The sequence below is a fragment of the Coregonus clupeaformis genome, chromosome 12 (genome assembly GCF_020615455.1).
Source record: "Coregonus clupeaformis isolate EN_2021a chromosome 12, ASM2061545v1, whole genome shotgun sequence".
Taxonomy (NCBI): Eukaryota; Metazoa; Chordata; class Actinopteri; order Salmoniformes; family Salmonidae; genus Coregonus; species Coregonus clupeaformis.
In genome coordinates this window covers 31,699,431-31,721,255 of record NC_059203.1, presented here as the reverse complement: position 1 = coordinate 31,721,255, position 21,825 = coordinate 31,699,431, and the positions used below count along the sequence as shown (strand labels likewise).

Sequence of the window (21,825 nt, the reverse complement as noted above, 5' to 3'; positions counted from 1 at the left end):
CCCCTTAGTTTTTGGTTCCCTGCTCTCCAAAATCACTTAAGAATCTAGAAATGCTTTCAATGCAGGCAAAGGGCTCTTACAAAACAAATAAAAACAAACAAAAAAGCACCAGGAAGACATAGATAGCTGAGGATCTGAAGCATGTGAGTGTGCTTGTGTGTGCTCCTCTGAGTACGTGTGTGTACATTAAACCACATGGTGGCGTTGTGCAAACTACGGGTTGGCCAAGGCATGGGAGAGTGAGGGAGGGAGTCAGGGAGGGGCGTAGGAAAGCACAAATGCTTACTCTGTCCGCTTTTTAGATTTGTTACAGCCAAGATACAGGTACATCGAAAACAGTCTTGATATAGTTTCTTTAGGAGATAATAATATCATCATCAATAACCATTTTTATAATTTTCGTAATAATCAAGAGTACTAACAATAGTAACAAAGTTTGTGGTTGAGGTTTTTCCATGGCACCCTCGTGAAAGGAGACGAGAGTTCCCCATATAGTCTACAGCCCAAAAGTTTTTATTTTCTTGTTTCCTCTCTTTCTCACTTAATCTAGATGTGCTGCCACCAGGACCAGCCTACCCTGTGTGTGTATGGAGAGAAGACCCCAACCCTCCCTCCCTCCATCCATCTCAGAGGCAGTTCCTCCTATCTCCTCCCTCCACCCCCCTCTCTCTCTCTCTCTCTCAGAGACGTGTTTGGGCCTCTGGGACGTAGATCTCGATACTGTCAGCGCTCTCCGTGGCTGAGTTCTGCCGAACCGAGGCGGCCCTCTTGGCGGCCAGCAGGCGCTTGCGGGCTTCTGTCCGGTGCTTCTCCGCCGAAGAGGTGGAAGAGGCGGAGTCGGCGCTCTTCTCACGGCCCAGCATCGGCCTCCCCTTAACGGGCTTCTTTGGCACTGGAGGAGGGGGCTCTTTCTGGTCCTCCTGGTTGTGGTGGTGAGCCGCAATGGATGGAGTTAACCACAAAGGGACAGAAGAGACGGGGGGTTGAGGGCGGAGAGATGAGAGAGTGAGAGGCGTTGTTGCTGTTAAAAGATAACCTTTTTTTGTTGATGAACTGAAAGCAGTATCCCCCCACTAAAGATTATAGGACTTTAGGACCAAATCACTTCTGAAGTTTTGTGCTTGTATGTTCATTCATGGTCAAATATGGCTTTTTTTTAGGTTTCCTGAAAAGTTTCAGTTTTTGAGATACAAGGTTTTCTTCCAAAAGCAACGAAGCAACGAAAGGTAATACAGAGGTTATAAAAAATAGCCTAGTGAGTTTCATTTGGTAGACATGGATCTTTGACAGTGACGTTTTGATTATGGTTTCTACAAAAAATGTACAAGGTGGTTGGCTTGACACATTATATGGACAATCTAGACAAAATACGGACAGGATAGACATAATATGGACAGTATAGCCAAATATAGGACATTGATGGCAACTCTTTCTTGGACTAGACACTGAATTCATATTGCATCCCTGAATCCCAAACCAACAATAACCTCTTCTCAAATATACCTAGTGCCTAAGTAGGTAGAGGCTAGAGGTTGGTTTGGTACTCAAATAATGCATTTTATGATGAGGACATTGGATGAACCACATTTAATCCAATGCAGAATCACTGCAGTCATAGTGAAATAGCGGCATGAAGTCAAAGTAGTTGAAGCACAGATCCACCGAAACGTAGTACTTTACTCAATCTACCACGCATCATACCAACTAATCACCCCGCTACAACCCCCACACGCATCATACCACCTAATCACCCCCCTACCACTCCCACACGCATCATACCACCTAATCACCCCCCTACCACTCCCACACGCATCATACCACCTAATCACCCCCCTACCACTCCCACACGCATCATACCACCTAATCATCCCCCTACCACCCCCACACACATCATACCAACTTAATCACCCCCTACCACTCCCACACGCATCATACCACCTAATCACCCCCCTACCACTCCCACACGCATCATACCACCTAATCACCCCCCTACCACTCCCACACGCATCATACCACCTAATCATCCCCCTACCACTGCCACACGCATCATACCACCTAATCACCCCCCTACCACTCCCACACGCATCATACCACCTAATCACCCCCTACCACTCCCACACGCATCATACCACCTAATCATCCCCCTACCACTGCCACACGCATCATACCAACTAATCACCCCCCTACCACCCCCACACGCACAGTGTCGCACACAGAGAGACAGATAACGACAGACACACACACACACAACCAGGTGATGGGAGTTCTTTACTAATTAGATACTTTAATTCATCAATCAAGTACAAGGGAGGAGCGAAAATCCGTAGACACTGGGACCTCCGTGGAATGAGTTTGACACGTGCCTTAACATAACCCTAAACCCAAACCCTAAACCTTAACCCTAATTCTAACCTTAACCCCAATTGTAACTCTAACCCTATGCCTAAAATAGCCTTTTTCCTTGTGGGGACCAGCCATATGTCCCCTCTTGTCCGACTTTTCCTTCTGGTCCCCACAAGGATAGTAAAACCAAACACATACACACACACATGCCCAGGAGAGAGCAGAAAGCCAGGCCACATTCCATGACGTGATGCAGCTCTGCCATTACCATGCTTGAGACATCAGATCAGAGCATGTCTTGTACCCCGACATGCATTCTCAAAGGAGGGGCTTAAACCGCAGAAACAGTCATAAACAAACTGCCCTCTTTGAGATTGAGCCCCATGCATGTGTAAAGGGACTTGTCTTCTCTCTAGCCCCTTTACATTTGGCTGGTTCATTTCACACAGGGAGGGGGGAAGTGAGAGGGGAGGTGGGGAGGGAGGAGAGAGGCCGGTTTCGGCGGCTTTCCTACCCCAGCCTGGGCACTGGGCAGCAGGGGTGGGAAGTACCTTCCGCTCGGGGGGCGAGTGGGCCACGGCAGGGGGCTGCCAGTCGCTGGACTTGAGGTGGTAGAGCTCGTCAAACTTGAGGCTGATGTCCTCGATGGAGAGCTGCAGCAGGTCCCAGAAGCCTGCCAGGTCCTGGGCTGTGGGCCGCAGGTTGGCGTTCACATTCTGAAGGGAGAGAGAAAGGATAAAATGGGGGAGAAAGAGGGATGTGGGAAAGTGGAAGAAAAGAAAGAAATAGTGAAGAAGAGAGAGGATGTAAGAAGGGCAGAGAGGAATAGGGAGGGAGAAAAGGAGAGAAGGATAAAGGGCAGATTTGAAATTAATTCAGTGTTGCTTTGCCCACTTTTGACACTAGAGGGAGCTGTCCTACAACACAATGACAGAAGACCTCTTGTCAAACTGAATAGTTGAATTCCATCTGACTTTTTCTGGGTAAATACTGTGTTTCTGTGTATGTATTCTGTTGGAAGGTGTGGATGTTGATGTTACTGTATTGTCATTTAATGTATGCCTGTAAAAACTGTATACTGCTGTATTGGGACTATTCCTAGATGTTTTCCCCTGCTTGATGAAGTATAAATACTTAATAAATAAAAAGCAATAGAAAGGTGGACTGACCACTTCACATAAACCGTAGGAAATTGGGAGGCACTCGGTTTTGCCTTATCTCCTTTTAAAGTGTGTAAACTAAGTCAGTCAGAGCAGATGGATGGTTTGACGTTCACACTTCGACTTGTTCTCTTTCAGTCGACTCAGTGCGACATCTCATTATGGGACACGCCCTCTCTTGCATTCCCCATAGTGAGATATCTCCTTCATTTTCTTCAGAGAACTGGGGTTCCATACAATTTTTTCACCTGACTCACTCATTATGTTACTAAAGCTCTTTAGTATGGTTGGGTCTGCTTGTGTTTCTTGCCCACACAGCATCTTTGCAGCTGCAACTAGACTGGGGTTTGAGCCCCTATCCACAGCCTTTTGGCTCAACTCGCCTCCTTGTTTCTATCATGCTAATTCTGCTGTCAGGATCGTCAGATAGGAGACCATTCTCTTTGTGTGGGATTTCAAAAAACACAACAAAAGATGGTAGAACTAGCATGAAAAAAGCTGAAACTGTCTTCAGCTGAAAAGGAAAACAATCTTGTTTCTGATAAACATTTCTCCTGTGTAATGATAGGAAAAGCATCCAATAGAAAATTGTCCATAAATAAATACAAAATATTGGGAAAAAACATTTATGATGTCAAACTCCTTATGAAATGGTACAGTGGTTCCACTTATTCTGGATCTGGGTGCCTTTTCATAGAATTATATCAGGATTGCACATAATTTCACAATTAATCCCTAGCCCAAAGGTTCACTACACAACCATTAATGCACAATTGGCCCAGATAAATAAAGATAAAACAATATATATAAAGTAAAGCAGGGTGTAGGATGGATGGGTTGATTATCACCATGTTCATTATTTGATTATCTGGTAATGTAAGTGTGTGGGGTTGATTATCTGGTAATGTAAGGGGTTTCTGGTAATGTACAGTGCATTCGGAAAGTATTCAGACCCCTTGACTTTTCCAAATGTTGTTACGTTACAGCCTTATTCTAAAATGGATAAAATTGTTTTTTTCCTCATCAATCTACACACAATACCCCATAATGAGAAAGCAAAAACAGGTTTTTAGAAATTTTTGCAAATCTATTAAAATTTAAAAATACATTTAAAATAAAAGACTGAAATATCACATTTGCATAAGTATTCAGACCCTTTCCTCAGTACTTTGTTGAAGCACCTTTGGCAGCGATTACAGCCTCGAGTCTTCTTGGGTATGACGCTAGAAGCTTGGCACACCTGTATTTGGGGAGTTACTCCCATTCTTCTCTGTAGATCCTCTCAAGCTCTGTCAGGTTGGATGGGGAGCATCGCTGCACAGCTATTTTCAGGTCTCTCCAGAGATGTTCGATCGGGTTCAAGTCCGGGCTCTGGCTGGGCTACTCAAGGACATTCATAGACTTGTCACGAAGCCACTCCTGCGTTGTCTTGGCTGTGTGCTTAGGGTCATTGTCTTGTTGGAAGATTAACCTTCGTCCCAGTCTGAGGTCCTTCGCACTCTGGAGCAGGTTTTCATCAAGGATCTCTATGTACTTTGCTCCGTTCATCTTTGCCTCGATCCTGATTAGTCTCCAAGTCCCTGCCACTGAAAAACATCCCCACAGCATGGTGCTGCCACCACCACGCTTCACCATAGGGATGGTGCCAGGTTTCCTCCAGATGTGACGCTTGGCATTCAGGCCAAAGATTTCAATCTTGGTTTCATCAGACCAGAGAATCTTGTTTTAGGTGCCTTTTGGCAAACTCCAAGTGGGCTGTCATGTGCCTTTTACTGAGGAGTGGCTTCTGTCTGGCCACTACCATAAAGGCCTGATTGGTGGAGTGCTGCAGAGATGGTTGTCCTTCTGGAAGGTTCTCCCATCTCCACAGAGTAACTCTGGCGCTCTGTCAGAGTGACCATTGGGTTCTTGGTCACCTCCCTGACCAAGGCCTTTCTCCCCTGATTGCTCAGTTTGGCCGGGCGGCCAGCTCTAGGAAGAGTCTTGGTGGTTCCAAACTTCTTCCATTTAAGAACGATGCAGGCCACTGTGTTCTTGGGGACCTTCAATGATGCAGAAATTTTTTGGTACCCTTCCCCAGATCTGTGCCTCGACACAATCCTGTCTCTGAGCTCTACATGTGGGACCTTATATAGACAGGTGTGTGCCTTTCCAAATCATGTCCAATCAATTGAATTTACCACAAGTGGACTCCAGTCAAGTTGTAGAAACATCTCAAGGATGATCAATGGAAACAGGATGCACCTGAGCTCAATTTCAAGTCTCATAGCAAAGGGTCTGAATACTTATGTAAATAAGGTATTTCCGTTTTTTATTTTTAATACATTTGCAAACATTTCTACGTTTTCACTTTGTCATTATAGGGTATTCTGTGTAGATTGCTGAGGATTATTATTTTTAAAATCCATTTTAGAATAATGCTGTAACGTAACAAAATGTGGAAAAAGTCAAGGGGTCTGAATACTTTCTGAATGCACTGTAAGTATGTGGGGTTGATTATCTGGTAATGTAAGGGGTTTTCAGGTAATGTAAGTATGTGGGGTTGATTATCTGGTAATGTAAGGGGTTTTCTGGTAATGTAAGTATGTGGGGTTTATTATCTGGTAATGTAAGGTGTTTTCAGGTAATGTAAGTATGTGGGGTTAATTATCTGGTAATGTAAGGGCTTTTCTGGTAATGTAAGGGCTTTTCTGGTAATGTAAGTATGTGGGATTGATTATCTGGTAATGTAAGTATGTGGGGTTGATTATCTGGTAATGTAAGGTGTTTTCAGGTAATGTAAGTATGTGGGGTTAATTATCTGGTAATGTAAGGGCTTTTCTGGTAATGTAAGGGCTTTTCTGGTAATGTAAGTATGCAGGGTTGATTATCTGGTAATGTAAGGGTGTTGGGTTGGGGTAACTTTTGTTATGTCTGGTTATTTGATGTGTGTATAGAGTATGTAATAGTATAGTTTTGTCTGGTGATATGATGGTGTTGTTGTGGGGTAGTATTGTTTTGTCTGGTTATGTGATGGTGTTGTGGTGGGGTAGTATTGTTTTGTCTGGTGATGTGATGGTGTTTTGGTGGGGTAGTGTTGTTTTGTCTGGTGATGTGTGTATGGGTGAGTTGTAATATGGAGAGTTGATCCTTACCAAGTTTTGTTCACACAGTCCTCTGAACTGCTCAAATTTCTTGGTCATGAGGAGCTGAGCACTGCCCACTGCACTGCGGACCTTCCCCAACACTGCAGATAACAGGAATACATACAAATTGAGTCATACTGACACACACGTGCACAGACAGAAAGACAGACAGGCAGGTAGACAGGCAGTCGGGCAGACAGACACTCACACACACACTTTGTTGGGGCATTGGGAATGCAATGCCAATCAACAGAGCGTGTCAAGGAGTGTCTCTCGTTGTTCCATTTAGGAACAAAACTCTAACCTAATGCTTATAAACTTTCCTCATAGCAACTGACGTGTATCTGGTCTTCCGATACATCAATTTCAGGACATTCTCAAAAACAAGACTGTTCTGCTACGTACTGAGAGTCAAGAAATACCTAGGTGTCTGGTTAGACTGTAAACTCTCCTTCCAGACTCACATTAAGCATCTCCAATCAAAAATGAAATCTAGAATCGGCTTCCTATTTCGCAATTAAGCCTCCTTCACTCATGCTGCCAAACATGCCCTCGTAAAACTGACTATCCTACCGATCCTTGACTTCGGCGATGTCATTTACAAAATAGCCTCCAACACTCTACTCAGCAAATTGGATGTAGTCTATCACAGTGCCATCCGTTTTGTCACCAAAGCCCCATATACTACCCATCACTGTGACCTGTACGCTCTTGTTGGCTGGTCCTCACTACATGTTCGTCGTCAAACCCACTGGCTCCAGGCCATCTATAAACCACTGCTAGGCAAATCCCCACCGTAACTTAGCTCATTGGTCACCATAGCAACACCCACCCGTAGTATGCGCTCCAGCAGGTATATCACACTGGTCATCCCCAAAGCCAACACCTCCTTTGGCTGCCATTCCTTCCAGTTCTCTGCTGACAATGACTGGAACGAACTGCAAAAATCTCTGAAGCTGGAGATTCTTATCTCCCTCACTAACTTTAAGCATCAGTTGTCAGAGCACCTTACCGATCACTGCACCTGTACACAGCCCATCTGAAATTAGCCCACCCTACTACCTCATCCCCATATTGTTATTTATTTTGCTCATTTGCACCCCAGTATCTCTATTTGCACATAATATTTTGCACATCTATCACTCCAGTGTTAATACTAATTGTAGTTATTTTGCACTATGGCCTATTTATTGCCTTACCTCCATAACTTGCTACATTCGTACACACTGTATATATATTTTCTGTTGTATTTTTGACTGTACGTTTTGTTTACCCCATATGTAACTCTGTGTTGTTGTTTTTATCGCACTGCTTTGCTTTATCTTGGCCAGGTCGCAGTTGTAAATGAGAACTTGTTCTCAACTGGCTTACCTGGTTAAATAAAGGTTAAATAAATGAAAAAATAAAAAAATAAAAAGCACATTTTTGAGCGCAGACTCCACGCTAAAAGGTCACTAGTCCCGAGAAAGTATGGGTTTAGAACACTACCACCTTAAGAGAGGAGATTGTCTCTACACACTTCCCCCTATCTGTACAACTAAACTGACATCTAGACTGCACACAAGGACATCTGTGAAAAGGATTTGAGTCACAGGGAGGCAAGATGATTTGTGAGGGAGAAAAACCTCAGCCTGTTCAAACAGGAACATCACATTAACGCAGCAAACCATCCCAGCAACGTTCCCAAACAAACCCAAGCAAATATGTGGTGTCTAGACTAGAGATGGACGTTAAGGCTTTTCCAATATTGTCAAAACGACTACATGGGGGCCACCCAAGAGGATTACAGTGTAATGGACAGTGTTATCCTCTTTAAAGGCAGCACTCTAAGCCTCCAAAGATACCAGGGCGGTGACGATACCAGTATCTCAATATTTTTTACACTGGTCCTTTAAAAACCTGCTGTATGTAAAATATTGTGTGCTATAGCTTGGAAAATAAATAAATGTGACTCTGTATGACAACATAATGATGTTTGTTTCCAACATTGGGCTGTTTTTCTAAAGAAGTTCAATCTGCTTCGTGTTTTGTTTCCTTGCCAATATATTAACGAGTATCGCAATACTGGCATCGTCCCTTCTTCATCCAGTATTTATTACTTTAGTCTCTGGTTTTAGTGCTGCATCAAAACGGACAAACATTTGTGTTGGTGAAATTGATTTAAAAAAAAAATAGGACCACTGGATGATGAGGTTATGGCAATGAGATTAGGGGGCCAGCAGAACCAGGTGTTTCTATGGTCCTGCAGTAATGAGATTCAATGTCAACTCTATCGTGCTAACAGTGAGAGAAATGCATGCGCGAGCACACACACTGCACACGCGCAGATACACACACTGACACAAAATGCCCTTTGCTTTTTCTTAGTTTGGTCAAGATATTCTGATATAGTATGCATGCTTGACTGAGATTTTGTGTTAGGACTGTGCAGTGTGTGTGTGTGTGTGTGTGTGTGTGTGTGTCATTTCACCCTGATGTTGAGGCACTAATCTAATCTGGGTCTGTAATCAGGTCCAGAGTACATTAGTATAATTCTGGAATTAGAGGCCTGTCTGTGTGTTAACCCCAGGTATTACCGCCTCATCCACTGCAGAGTGTGTGTGTGTGTGTTGTGGTTGAACCCTAGCCAGGCTTTGAGCCATTGGGTCAGGTCAGATCAGGTCATCAGGTCAGACCACTTTGTAGAGCAATCCACTGTCATAATGTGGATGGTGGGGCTGTATACAAAAGTGTGTCTTACCCTCCTCTGAGAGCTGGTTGTCTTTGGTCTCCTGCTCCATCTGCTGGCACCAGCCCTCCATGCGGCCCGTCTCTGCCTGCAGCAGCTTGAGGAACCAGTGGCCGTCCCGCCGGCAAGCAGGGCCTGGAAGGGGCACCGCGTTAGGGATCCCACTGCCCCCATTCCCATTCCCGTTCCCACTCTCCAGCCAGGGGTCCGGAGGGGGCAGGAACGAGGGGTCCAGGGCCGGGTCCAGGCTCTCGGCGAAGGAGTCGGAGGAGGACCGTGTGGTGGAGCGGTTGAGGAACTGCCGTAGTGGAGGTGGAGACGTACTGGTGGGATTTGATCCGTTGCCTTGGCTGACCTGCCCGTCAAACGGGGGAGAGTCCATGGATTGGCAGGCGTTGTTGACCATGCTCTTCTTCTCGGGGGCAGGCTTGGCGTGGGAGATGACCGGGAGGTCCTGTGTGTCTGAGTCTGTCTCCTGCTTGGAGGCCATGCTACTGGAGTGACTGAACCTGAAAACACACACACACAAAAGTGACACAGGAGAAAGTGGTCAATGCTCATTCAATAACAATGGTGAAAACGGACAATACATCTCTAATAATGTTATTCTGTCAAGACAATGCAATATATATTATTGTTAAGACTAATATGGATAAGTAAACTTCAAGAACCAGAATGTGCCTGCACCCTAACACCAACCTCAACCTAAAGCCAACCAAAGTCAAACCAACCCCGACTGCTTCTGTAAGTGAAAAAAACATCACATTTGTTATTCTTGTGAGTAAAAACAAAGACATGGGGAAAAATTATGACCAAGCCTTTTCCTGCTACAAAACAAACCAAGCAATGTTCTCAACGCCAGACACTTCATCCTGAACTGATCAATACAGGTATAACACACAGAACCTAGACTAGACCATAGAGATGGATAGAGGGCATACCACACAATTAACTATTTTAAAAAATTGCGTTGCACACGGTATCACTGTCTTTTGTGGCAAGTTCGACCTCTATCCATCTCTATGACTCATTACATGTATGGGAAAAGGGCTTGGCTGGGGAACGGGCAGTTCGCACAAACCCTGACCATCGTCTGACCATGGCTACGATCCTGCTTTCCCATTCAAGTGATAGAACAGAAAACGCCAAACGAGGGGAATAGACGTAAATCTGTGGAAAATACTATGGATACTTAGAAGTCTGAATATTCATGGTTAATAGGATAATAATCAATTATAATAATAGGGGGATAAGGGACAGACAGTGCGTTCGGAAAGTATTCAGACCCCTTGACCTTTTCCACTTTTTGTTACGTTACAGCCTTATTCTAAAATAGATTAAATTGTTTTTTCCACCCTCATCAATCTACACACAATACCCCATAATGACAAAGCAAAAACAGGTTTTTTAAAATGTTTGCAAATTTATTAAAAATAAAAGACTGAAAAATCAAATGTACATAAGTATTCAGACCCTTTACACAGTACTTTGTTGAAGCACCTTTGTCAGCGATTACAGCCTTGAGTCTTCTTGGGTATGACGCTACAAGCTTGGCAAACCTGTATTTGGGGAGTTTCTCCCATTCCTCTCTGTAGATTACCTCAAGCTATCTCAGGTTGGATGGGGAGCATTGCTGCACATCAATTTTCAGATCTCTCCAGAGATGTTCAATTAGGTTCAAGTCCGGGCTCTGGCTGGGCCACTCAAGGACATTCAGAGACTTGTCCGGAAGCCACTCCTGCGTTGTCTTGGCTGTGTGCTTAGGGTCGTTGTCCTGTTGGAAGGTGAACCTTCTCCCCAGTCTGAGGTCCTGAGCGGTCTGGAGCAGGTTTTCGTCAAGGATCTCTCTGTACTTTGCTCTGTTCATCTTTGCCTCGATCCTGACTAGTCTCCAAGTCCCTGCTGCTGAAAAACATCCCCACAGCATGATGTTGCCACCACCATGCTTCATCGTAGGGATGGTGCCAGGTTTCCTCCAGACGTGATGCTTGGCATTCAGGCCAAAGAGTTCAATCTTGGTTTCATCAGACCATAGAATCTTGTTTCTCATGGTCTGAGAGTCTTTAGGTGCCTTTTGGTAAACTCCAAGCGGGCTGTCATGTGCCTTTTACTGAGGAGTGGCTTCCGTCTGGCCACTCTACCATAAAGGCCTGATTGGTGGAGTGCTGCAGAGATGGTTGTCCTTCTGGAAGGTTCTCCCATCTCCACAGAGGAACTCTAGAGCTCTGTCAGAGTGACCATTGGGTTCTTGGTCACCTCCCTGACCAAGGCCCTTCTCCCCCGATTCCTCAGTTTGGCCGGCAGGCCAGCTCTAGGAAGAGTCTTGGTGGATCCAAACTTCTTCCATTGAAGAATGATGGAGGCCACTGTGTTCTTGGGGACCTTCAATGCTGCAGACATTTGTTGGTACCCTTCCCCAGATCTGTGCCACGGCACAATCCTGTCTTGGAGCTCTACGGACAATTCCTTCGACTTCATGGCTTGGTTTTTGCTCTGATACAGTGCATTGCAAAAGTATTCATCCCCCTTGGCATTTTTCCTATTTTGTTGCATTACAACCTGTAATTTAAATTGATTTTTATTTGGATTTCATGTAATGGACATACACAAAATACATTTCAATTAATTCTACAAAATAAATAACGGAAATGTGTTGTGTGCATATGTATTCACCCCCATTGCTATGAATCCACTAAATAAGATCTGGTGCAACTAATTACCTTCAGAAGTCACATAATTAGTTAAATAAAGTCCACCTGTGCGCAATCTAAGTGTCACATGATCTGTCACATGATCTCAGTATATATACACCTGTTATCAGTCCCCAGAGTCTGCAACACCACTAAGCAAGGGGCAACACCAAGCAAGCGGCACCATGAAAACCAAGGAGCTCTCCAAACAGGTCAGGGACAAAGTTGTGGAGAAGTACAGATCAGGGTTGGGTTATAAAAAAATATCTGAAACTTTGAACATCCCACGGAGCACCATTAAATCCATTTTTTAAAAATTGAAAGAATATGGCACCACAACAAACCTGCCAAGAGAGGGCCGCCCACCAAAACTCACGGACCAGGCAAGGAGGGAATTAATCAGAGAGGCAACAAAGAGACCAAAGATAACCCTGAAGGAGCTGCAAACACGTTTGGTGTTCGCCAAAAGGCACGTGGGAGACTCCCCAAACATATGGAAGAAGTTACTCTGGTCAGATGAGACTAAAATTGAGCTTTTTGGCCATCAAGGAAAACACTATGTCTAGCGCAAACCCAACATCTCTCATCACCCCGAGAACACCATCCCCACAGTGAAGCATGGTGGTGGCAGCATCATGCTGTGGGGATGTTTTTCATCGGCAGGGACTGGGAAACTGGTAAGAATTGAAGGAATGATGGATGGCGTTAAATACAGGGAAATTCTTGAGGGAAACCTGTTTCAGTCTTCCAGAGATTTGAGACAGGGACGGAGGTTCACCTTCCAGCAGGGCAATGACCCTAAGTATACTGCTAAAGCAACACTCGAGTGGTTTAAGGGGAAACATTTACATGTCTTAGAATGGCCTAGTCAAAGCCCAGACCTCAATCCAATTGAGAATCTGTAGTATGACTTAAAGATTGCTGTACACCAGCGGAACCTATCCAACTTGCCTTGAAGAATGGGCAAAAATCCCAGTGGCTAGATGTGCCAAGCTTATAGAGACATACCCCAAGAGACTTGCAGCTGTAATTGCTGCAAAAGGTGGCTCTACAAAGTATTGACTTTGGGGGGGGGGTGAATATTTATGCACACTCAAGTTATCTATTTTTTTGTCTTAGTTCTTGTTTATTTCACACACAAAAATATTTTGCATCTTAAAAGCGGTAGGCATGTTGTGTAAATCAAATGATACAAACCCCCCAAAATTCAATTTTAATTCCAGGTTGTAAGGCAACAAAATAGTAAAAATGCCAAGGGGGGTGAATACTTTCGCAAGCCACTGTATGCCCTGTCAACAGTGGGACCTTATATAGACAGCTGTGTGCCTTTCCAAATCATGTCCAATCAATTTAATTTACCACAGGTGGACTCAAATCAAGTTGTAGAAACATCTCAAGGATGATCAATAGAAACAGGATGCACCTGAGCTCAATTTCGAGTCTCATAGCAAATGGTCTGAATACTTATACCCGTTTTTGCTTTGTCATTAAGGGGTATTTTGTGTAGATTGCTGAGGAAACAATAATATTTAATTCATTTTAGAATAAGGCTGTAACGTAACAAAATGTGGAAAAAGTCAAGGGGTCTGAATACTTTCCCTAGGTTGGTATGCCAATAAACAGCATTGAGGTTTTTATTAGCAATAGGACTACTGTTGTTTAGATGGGCATCCTAAACAACAGTAGTTATACAGTATATCCTTATATAGTTGAACTCGGAAGTTTACATACACCTTAGCCAAATACATTTAAACTCAGTTTTTCACAATTCCTGATATTTAATCCTAGTAAAACTTCCCTGTCTTAGGTCAGTTAGGATCACCACTTTATTTTAAGAATGTGAATTGTCAGAATAATAGTAGAGAGAATTGATTTATTTCAGCTTTTATTTCTTTCATCACATTCCCAGTGGGTCAGAAGTTTACATACACTCAATAGGATTGAGGTCAGGACTTTGTGGTCCACTGTAGCTCAGCTGGTAGAGCACGGCGCTTGTAACGCCAAGGTAGTGGGTTCGATCCCCGGGACCACCCATACACAAAAATGTATGCACGCATGACTGTAAGTCGCTTTGGATAAAAGCGTCTGCTAAATGGCATATTATTATTATTATTTATTATTATTGTTGTCCTTAAGCCATTTTGCCACAACTTTGGAAGTATGCTTGGGGTCATTGTCCATTTGGAAGACCCATTTGTGACCAAGCTTTAACTTCCTGACTGATGTCTTGAGATGTTGCTTCAATATATCCACATCATTTTCCTTCCTCATGATGCCATCTATTTTGTGAAGTGCACCAGTCCCTCCTGCAGCAAAGCACCCCCACAGCATGATGCTGCCACCCCCGTGCTTCACGGTTCGGATGGTGTTCTTCGGCTTGCAAACTACCCCCTTTTTCCTCCAAACATAACGATGGTCATTATGGCCCAACAGTTCTATTTTTGTTTCATCAGATCTTTGTCCCCATGTGCAGTTGCAAACCCGTAGTCTGGCTTTTTTATGGCGGTTTTGGAGCAGTGACTTTTTCCTTGCTGAGCGGCCTTTCAGGTTATGTCGATATAGGACTTGTTTTACTGTGGATGTAGATACTTTTGTACCTGTTTCCTCCAGAATCTTCACAAGGTCCTTTGCTGTTGTTCTGGGATTGATTTGCACTTTTCGCACCAAAGTACGTTCATCTCTAGGAGACAGAACGCGTCTCCTTCCTGAGCAGTATGACGGCTCCGTGGTCCCATAGAGTTTATACTTGCGTACTATTGTTTGTACAGATGAACGTGGTACTTTTAGGCGTTTGGAAATTACTCCCAAGGATGAACCAGACTTGTGGAGGTCTACAATTATTTATTGGCTGATTTCTTTTGATTTTCCCATGATGTCAAGCAAAGAGGCACTGAGTTTGAAGGTAGGCCTTGAAATACATCCACAGGTACACCTCCAATTGATTTAAATGATGTCAATTAGCCTATCAGAAGCTTCTAAAGCCATGACATCATTTTCTGGAATTTTCCAAGCTGTTTAAAGGCAGTCAACTTAGTGGATGTAAACTTCTGACCCACTGGAATTGTGATACAGTGAATTATAAGTGAAATAATCTGTCTGTAAACAATTGTTGGAAAAATTACTTGTCTCATGCACAAAGTAGATGTCTTAACCGACTTGCCAAAACTATAGTTTGTTAACAAGACATTTGTGGAGTGGTTGAAAAACGAGTTTTAATGACTCCAACCGAAGTGTATGTAAACTTCCGACTTCAACTGTATACACCCGTATATACATAGTTTTGTTTGAGTCAAGTAAGACAAAGCTCCTGGTTTAGGCTCTTTCTACGATATCAACTGATACAGGCCACATTCAGATGTAATCAAATTGTGAGAGAATTCTGACAACCAACTTCATAAAACTCTGCATGCAAACTAGGAGTTCCCCCCGTCCCTGATACATGTGTAAATGTACTATAAATTGTGCCTTCCTGTATTATACTTATTATTATTATTATTATTATTATTATTATTATTATATGCCATTTAGCAGACGCTTTTATCCAAAGCGACTTACAGTCATGTGTGCATACATTTTTACATATGGGTGGTCCCGGGGATCGAACCCACTACCCTGGCGTTACAAGCGCCATGCTCTACCAATTGAGCTACAGAGGACCACTTATGTTCGAATGTTTATTCCATTCTCCTGAGCCATTTACTTTATGTTCGTATTCTTATCTTTTCTTATTTCTTATTGTTGCTGCATTGTCGTGAAGGAATCTGCAAGTAAGCATTTCATTAGATGGTGTATACCATGTGTATCCTGTAAATACGACTAATAAAACTTCAAACTTCAAAGAGAGGGAACAAAGGGGAGTGAAGCAGAGTGTGGCATGCAAGGACTTCCTGGCATTCAAATCACAAAACTATGTTAACTACCTGACAAGTACTAAGCTGCAGAACTACAGAATGACCTTCAAATCTTGCATGTGACATTGTAAAACAGCTTATGTAAATATTGTATGCTCTTGGCAACATAACAGGCATGTAACTGTTTTCTCACATCATGGACATTTTCTAAGTGACTACATTAAAATGGCCCCTCAGGGATGAATACATTTAGACAACATTTTATTGTGTAGAGCATAAATATTATTTCCTTATAGGAAATGGTTGACATGTCATAACCGGGGGGACAGGAAGTGCTGTTACTTACTCCCAGCCGTCGTCTGCCTGTATTCCGATTGACTGGAATTTGGCCAATGGCGGTGTCGGTGTCTCCTCTCGTTGGACTTCCTCCTCAATGCAGTCAACCTAATAACCAATCAGATAACACAGTCATCAATCTGTAAAATGTTGAATCTGGAGGAAATTGGTGGTCTTCCAGGATTGCTATATCATTTTAATGTGGTTCTTGAGACGTTACACACTTCTCCAAGCATTGTGAGATCTGACCATTTGCGGAGTGCGAATGCAAAAAAAGGACAACCTGTCTCATTCCAAACCCTGAACAATTGAGTCTGAAAAAATTTAAATCGTCAAGCATGGGGAGTACTCTCATGAGTTTTTCATTTTCCAGATGGCAAGTTTAAAAATTTAGCAAGCCCCATATGAGCTGTAAGCATAAGAAAAATCCATACTGCATCAGTGCAGTACAGTGCTTGGTTATTCTTTAAAACGATAAATGGTTAGGTTTAATACCCTATGTAAATATGAGCCCAAGGCAAAAGTACATATTTTGACAAATTGAGAAACTCAGTATTGCAAATTCAGTTGACAGAGAATAAAAAGTTCAGCTACATGAGGGACATCACAAATATAAAGTAGCAGTCAAAAGTTTGGAAACACCTACTCATTCAAGGGTTTTTCTTTATTTTTACTATTTTCTACATTGTAGAATAATAGTGAAGACATCAAAACTATGAAGTAACACATATGGAATCATGTAGTCACCAAAAAAGTGTTAAACAAATCAAAATCTATTTTATATTTGAGATTCTTCAAAGTAGCCACCCTTTGCCTTGATGACAGCTTTGCACACTCTTGGAATTTTTTCAACCAGCTTCATGAGTTAGTCACATGGAATGCATTTCAATTAACAGGTGTGCTTTGTTAAAAGTTTTTTTTGTTAAATTTTTTTTTTTTTGGAATTTATTTCCTTAATGCGTTTGAGCCAATCAGTTGTGTTGTGACAAGGTAGCGGTAGTATACAGAAGATAGCCCCATTTGGTAAAAGACCAAGTCTATATTATGGCAAGAACAGCTCAAATAAGCAAAGAGAAATGACAGTCCATCATTACTTTAAGACATGAAGGTCAGTCAATCCGGAAAATGTCAAGAATGTTTATTCAAGTGCAGTCGCAAAATCCATCAAGCGCTATGATGAAACTGGCTCTCATGAGGACCGCCACAGGAAAGGAAGACCCAGAGTTTCCTCTGCTGCAGAGGATAAATTCATTTGAGTTAACTGCACCTCAGATTGCAGCCCAAATAAATGCTTCACGGAGTTCAAGTAACAGACAAATCTCAACATCAACTGTTCAGAGGAGACTGCGTGAATCAGGCCTTCATGGTTGAATTGCAGCAAAGAAACCACTACTAAAGGACACCAATAAGAATAAGAGACTTGCTTGGGCCAAGAAACACAAGTAATGGACATTTGACCAGTGGAAATCTGTCCTTTGGTCTGATTATTCCAAATTTGAGATTTTTGGTTCCAACCGCCGTGTCTTTGTGAGACGCGGAGTAGGTGAACGGATGATCTCTGCATGTGTGGTTCCCACCGTGAAGCATGGAGGAGGAGTTGTGATGGTGTGGGGGTGCTTCGCTGGTGACACTGTCAGTGATTTATTTAGAATACAAGGCACACTTAACCAGCATGGCTACCACAGAATTCTGCAGCGATACGCCATCCCATATGGTTTGCGCCTAGTGGGACTATAATTTGTTTTTCAACAGGACAATGACCCAACACACCTCCAGGCTGTGTAAGGGCTATTTGACCAAGAAGGAGAGTGATGGAGGGCTGCATCAGATGACCTGGCCTCCACAATCACCCAACCGCAACCCAATTGAGATGGTTTGGGATGAGTTGGACCGCAGAGTGAAGGAAAAGCAGCCAACACGTGCTCAGCATATGTGGGAACTCCTTCAAGACTGTTGGTAAAGCATTCCTCATGAAGCTGGTTGAGAGAATACCAAGAGTGTGCAAAGCTGTCATTAATGCAAAGGGTGGCTACTTTGAAGAATCAAAAATATAAAATATATTTTGATTTGTTTAACACTTTTTTGGTTACTACATGATTCCATATGTGTTATTTCATAGTTTTGATGTCTTCACTATTATTCTACAATGTAGAAAATAGTAAAAAAATAAAGAAAAACCTTTGAATGAGTAGGTGTGTCCAAACTTTTGACTGGTACTGTATATATATACTGTATATTCATTGCCGTTGTCAAGGGAACAATAGCAGTACACACCCCCACCCACCCCTCTAAGGATTTGAATCAGGAGCCCATTGGTTGCTGCACGCCAGTCCATTGCTGGCCTTAGCCATACTGCCACAGAAACTCTAGCTCCAGCTTTTTACCCCAAACAGTAAGAAACATACTGTGATGTTACTGACTAATGTAACATTAATGACTTTACTGTAACACCACTGACAATAGCATAACTTCACTGACAATACCATAGCGTCACTGACATTACCGTAACATCACTGACATTACCATAACGTCACTGACTAAACCGTAACCGCGCTCCCACCTGTATGCCTATGGAGGAAAGCTTCCTCCGGGGCACGATGTCCGCTCGGGGCTCCTCTGCCATCAGGTTCCCCCAGTTGATGCCCGTCGTCTTCAGGGGTTCACGCTGGGAGTCGTTGGTGTCAGTCCCGGTGGCGGCGTGGTGGACGGTGGTGGTGGTGGTGAGGGGTTCCCGGGGGGTGGCGACAGGGACGGGGATGGGCCGAGGGACACCCCGAGCCAGGCTGTTGGCGCGTGTGCTGTCGAGGCTGTCAGAGGAGTTGCTATGGGCTTGGCTGGACTGGCTGGTAATGGTCTTGCTGCGGCGGTCACGCTCAGACTGGTGGTCCAGGTAGGTGTCCTGGGCCGACTCAGTACTGCTCTGCACCGTCACAGAGATGTAGGGCTTGGAGGTGGTGCGGGGCGGCACGGGCGGGGGCGCCGGCTTCTTACAGGTGGTGATGCATGTGGAGACTGGAGGGGAGGGGGAGACAGAGATAGACAGAGAGAGACAGAGAGACAGAGAGACAGAGAGACAGAGAGACAGAGAGACAGAGAGACAGAGAGAGAGAGAGAGAGAGAGAGAGAGAGAGAGAGTGAAACAGAATGAGAGAGATTCCTATAGAGTATGTAGGGTGGACACCAATTTCGAAGACCGCTGTACGTTGACTGTTCATCGCATTCCACAAAATGTCAAGGGAAATGTCACCACCTTTAAGATAAGATATCTCCAAGCAGAAATAATGCTATGAAACATCAAATGCACACTACACCAAATTCGAAGGAGGAACACCCGCACCAACAGGAATGTATCCTTTAAAGTGGAAAATTACATTTAGCGGCACACTGAACATACGGTACATACCGTGTACATACTGTTCCACATGTGGCTAGCATAAGTTGTATGCTTCAAAGTCCCAATCAGTCAATCAGATCACTAAGCCGTGTAAGGCAATTGCATGTGAACAGGAAGTACAGATCACCACCGTCTGACTGCTGTGTGTAGAGGGTAGTGTATGGAACTGTCCCATAGCTCTGTGAATAAGGCAATTGATTCATATAACTCTGCCTACTCTCCCCTGATGATCCTGGTCCCAGACCCAGTCCCACGCTTGAAGTGATGTGAAGGACTGAGTGCAGAAAGAGAAAGAGAAAGAGAAAGAGAGAGAGAGAGAGAGAGAGAGAGAGAGAGAGAGAGAGAGAGAGAGAGAGAGAGAGAGAGAGAGAGAGAGAGAGAGAGAGAGAGAGAGAGAGAGAGAGAGAGAGAGAGAGAGAGAGAGAGAGAGAGAAGAGACAGAGAGAGACAGAGAGAGAGAGAGAGAGAGAGAGAGAGAGAGAGAGAGACAGAGAGAGACAGAGACAGAGAGAGACAGAGAGAGAGAGAGAGATGAGGAGCAAGGCACATTAAGGAAGGGTCTGTAGGGATGAAGTTCGAGAGAGAAGATGCATAGAGAGAGAGAGAGAGTGAAAGAGAGAGCTGTCCCAGCTGAATAGAAGGACGGCATTGTGTGTGATCTGTTCTGCTACATCAGCACTTTTAACTGTGAAGGCCAAGTGTACTCATTCCACACCCTGTCAACAGAATAGGGACATACAGTAAAGTACAGTGAGGGAAAAAAGTATTTGATCCCCTGCTGATTTTGTACGTTTGCCCACTGACAAAGACATGATCAGTCTATAATTTTAATGGTAGGTTCATTTGAACAGTGAGAGACAGAATAACAACAAAAAAATCCAGAAAAACGCATGTCAAAAATGTTATAAGTTGATTTGCATTTTAATGAGGGAAATACGTATTTGACCCCTCTGCAAAACATGACTTAGTACTTGGTGGAAAAACCCTTGTTGGCAATCACAGAGGTCAGACGTTTCTTGTAGTTGGCCACCAGGTTTGCACACATCTCAGGAGGGATTTTGTCCCACTCCTCTTTGCAGATCTTCTCCAAGTCATTAAGGTTTCGAGGCTGACGTTTGGCAACTCGAACCTTCAGCTCCCTCCACAGATTTTCTATGGGATTAAGGTCTGGAGACTGGCTAGGCCACTCCAGGACCTTAATGTGTTTCTTCTTGAGCCACTCCTTTGTTGCCTTGGCCGTGTGTTTTGGGTCATTGTCATGCTGGAATACCCATCCACGACCCATTTTCAATGCCCTGGCTGAGGGAAGGAGGTTCTCACCCAAGATTTGACGGTACATGGCCCCGTCCATCGACCCTTTGATTAGGTGAAGTTGTCCTGTCCCCTTAGCAGAAAAACACCCCCAAAGCATAATGTTTCCACCTCCATGTTTGACGGTGGGGATGGTGTTCTTGGGGTCATAGGCAGCATTCCTCCTCCTCCAAACACGGCGAGTTGAGTTGATGCCAAAGAGCTCGATTTTGGTCTCATCTGACCACAACACTTTCACCCAGTTCTCTTCTGAATCATTCAGATGTTTATTGGCAAACTTCAGACGGGCCTGTATATGTGCTTTCTTGAGCAGGGGGACCTTGCGGGCGCTGCAGGATTTCAGTCCTTCACGGCGTAGTGTGTTACCAATTGTTTTCTTGGTGACTATGGTCCCAGCTGCCTTGAGATCATTGACAAGATCCTCCCGTGTAGTTCTGCGCTGATTCCTCACCGTTCTCATGACCATTGCAACTCCACGAGGTGAGATCTTGCATGGAGCCCCAGGCCGAGGGAGATTGACAGTTATTTTGTGTTTCTTCCATTTGCGAATAATCGCACCAACTGTTGTCACCTTCTCACCAAGCTGCTTGGCGATGGTCTTGTAGCCCATTCCAGCCTTGTGTAGGTCTACAATCTTGTCCCTGACATCCTTGGAGAGCTCTTTGGTCTTGGCCATGGTGGAGAGTTTGGTGGAGAGCTCCCTTTAAGAGTGTGCTCCTAATCTGGGAGCCAGAAATCTTTCTGATTGAGAGGGGTTCAAATACTTATTTCCCTCATTAAAATGCAAATCAATGTATACAATTTTTGACATGCGTTCTTCTGGATTTTTGTTTTGTTATTCTGTCTCTCACTGTTCAAATAAACCTACCATTAAAATTATAGACTGA

The 21,825-nt window shown here is 43.8% G+C and overlaps 1 protein-coding gene across 2 annotated transcripts in view; it reads right to left on the bottom strand.

The window, feature by feature from the left end:
- Window positions 1–644: 644 nt before the first annotated feature.
- The window catches only part of LOC121551563 (disks large-associated protein 4-like), a 56,198-nt gene continuing 35,017 nt past the window's right edge, over window positions 645–21,825 (bottom strand). Inside the window, exons 5-10 of one of the 2 annotated variants that reach the window (XM_045223803.1) lie at window positions 18,794–19,245; window positions 16,244–16,341; window positions 9,369–9,865; window positions 6,638–6,729; window positions 2,895–3,059; window positions 645–920 (exon numbers count right to left, since the gene is read on the bottom strand). In XM_045223803.1, coding sequence (XP_045079738.1) covers window positions 681–920; window positions 2,895–3,059; window positions 6,638–6,729; window positions 9,369–9,865; window positions 16,244–16,341; window positions 18,794–19,245 — 1,544 coding nt within the window. In that variant the 3' untranslated portion in view covers window positions 645–680. Of the gene's footprint in view, window positions 921–2,409; window positions 3,060–6,637; window positions 6,730–9,368; window positions 9,866–16,243; window positions 16,342–18,793; window positions 19,246–21,825 lie in introns of those variants that run through there. The other variant, XM_045223802.1, reaches the window with a different exon arrangement.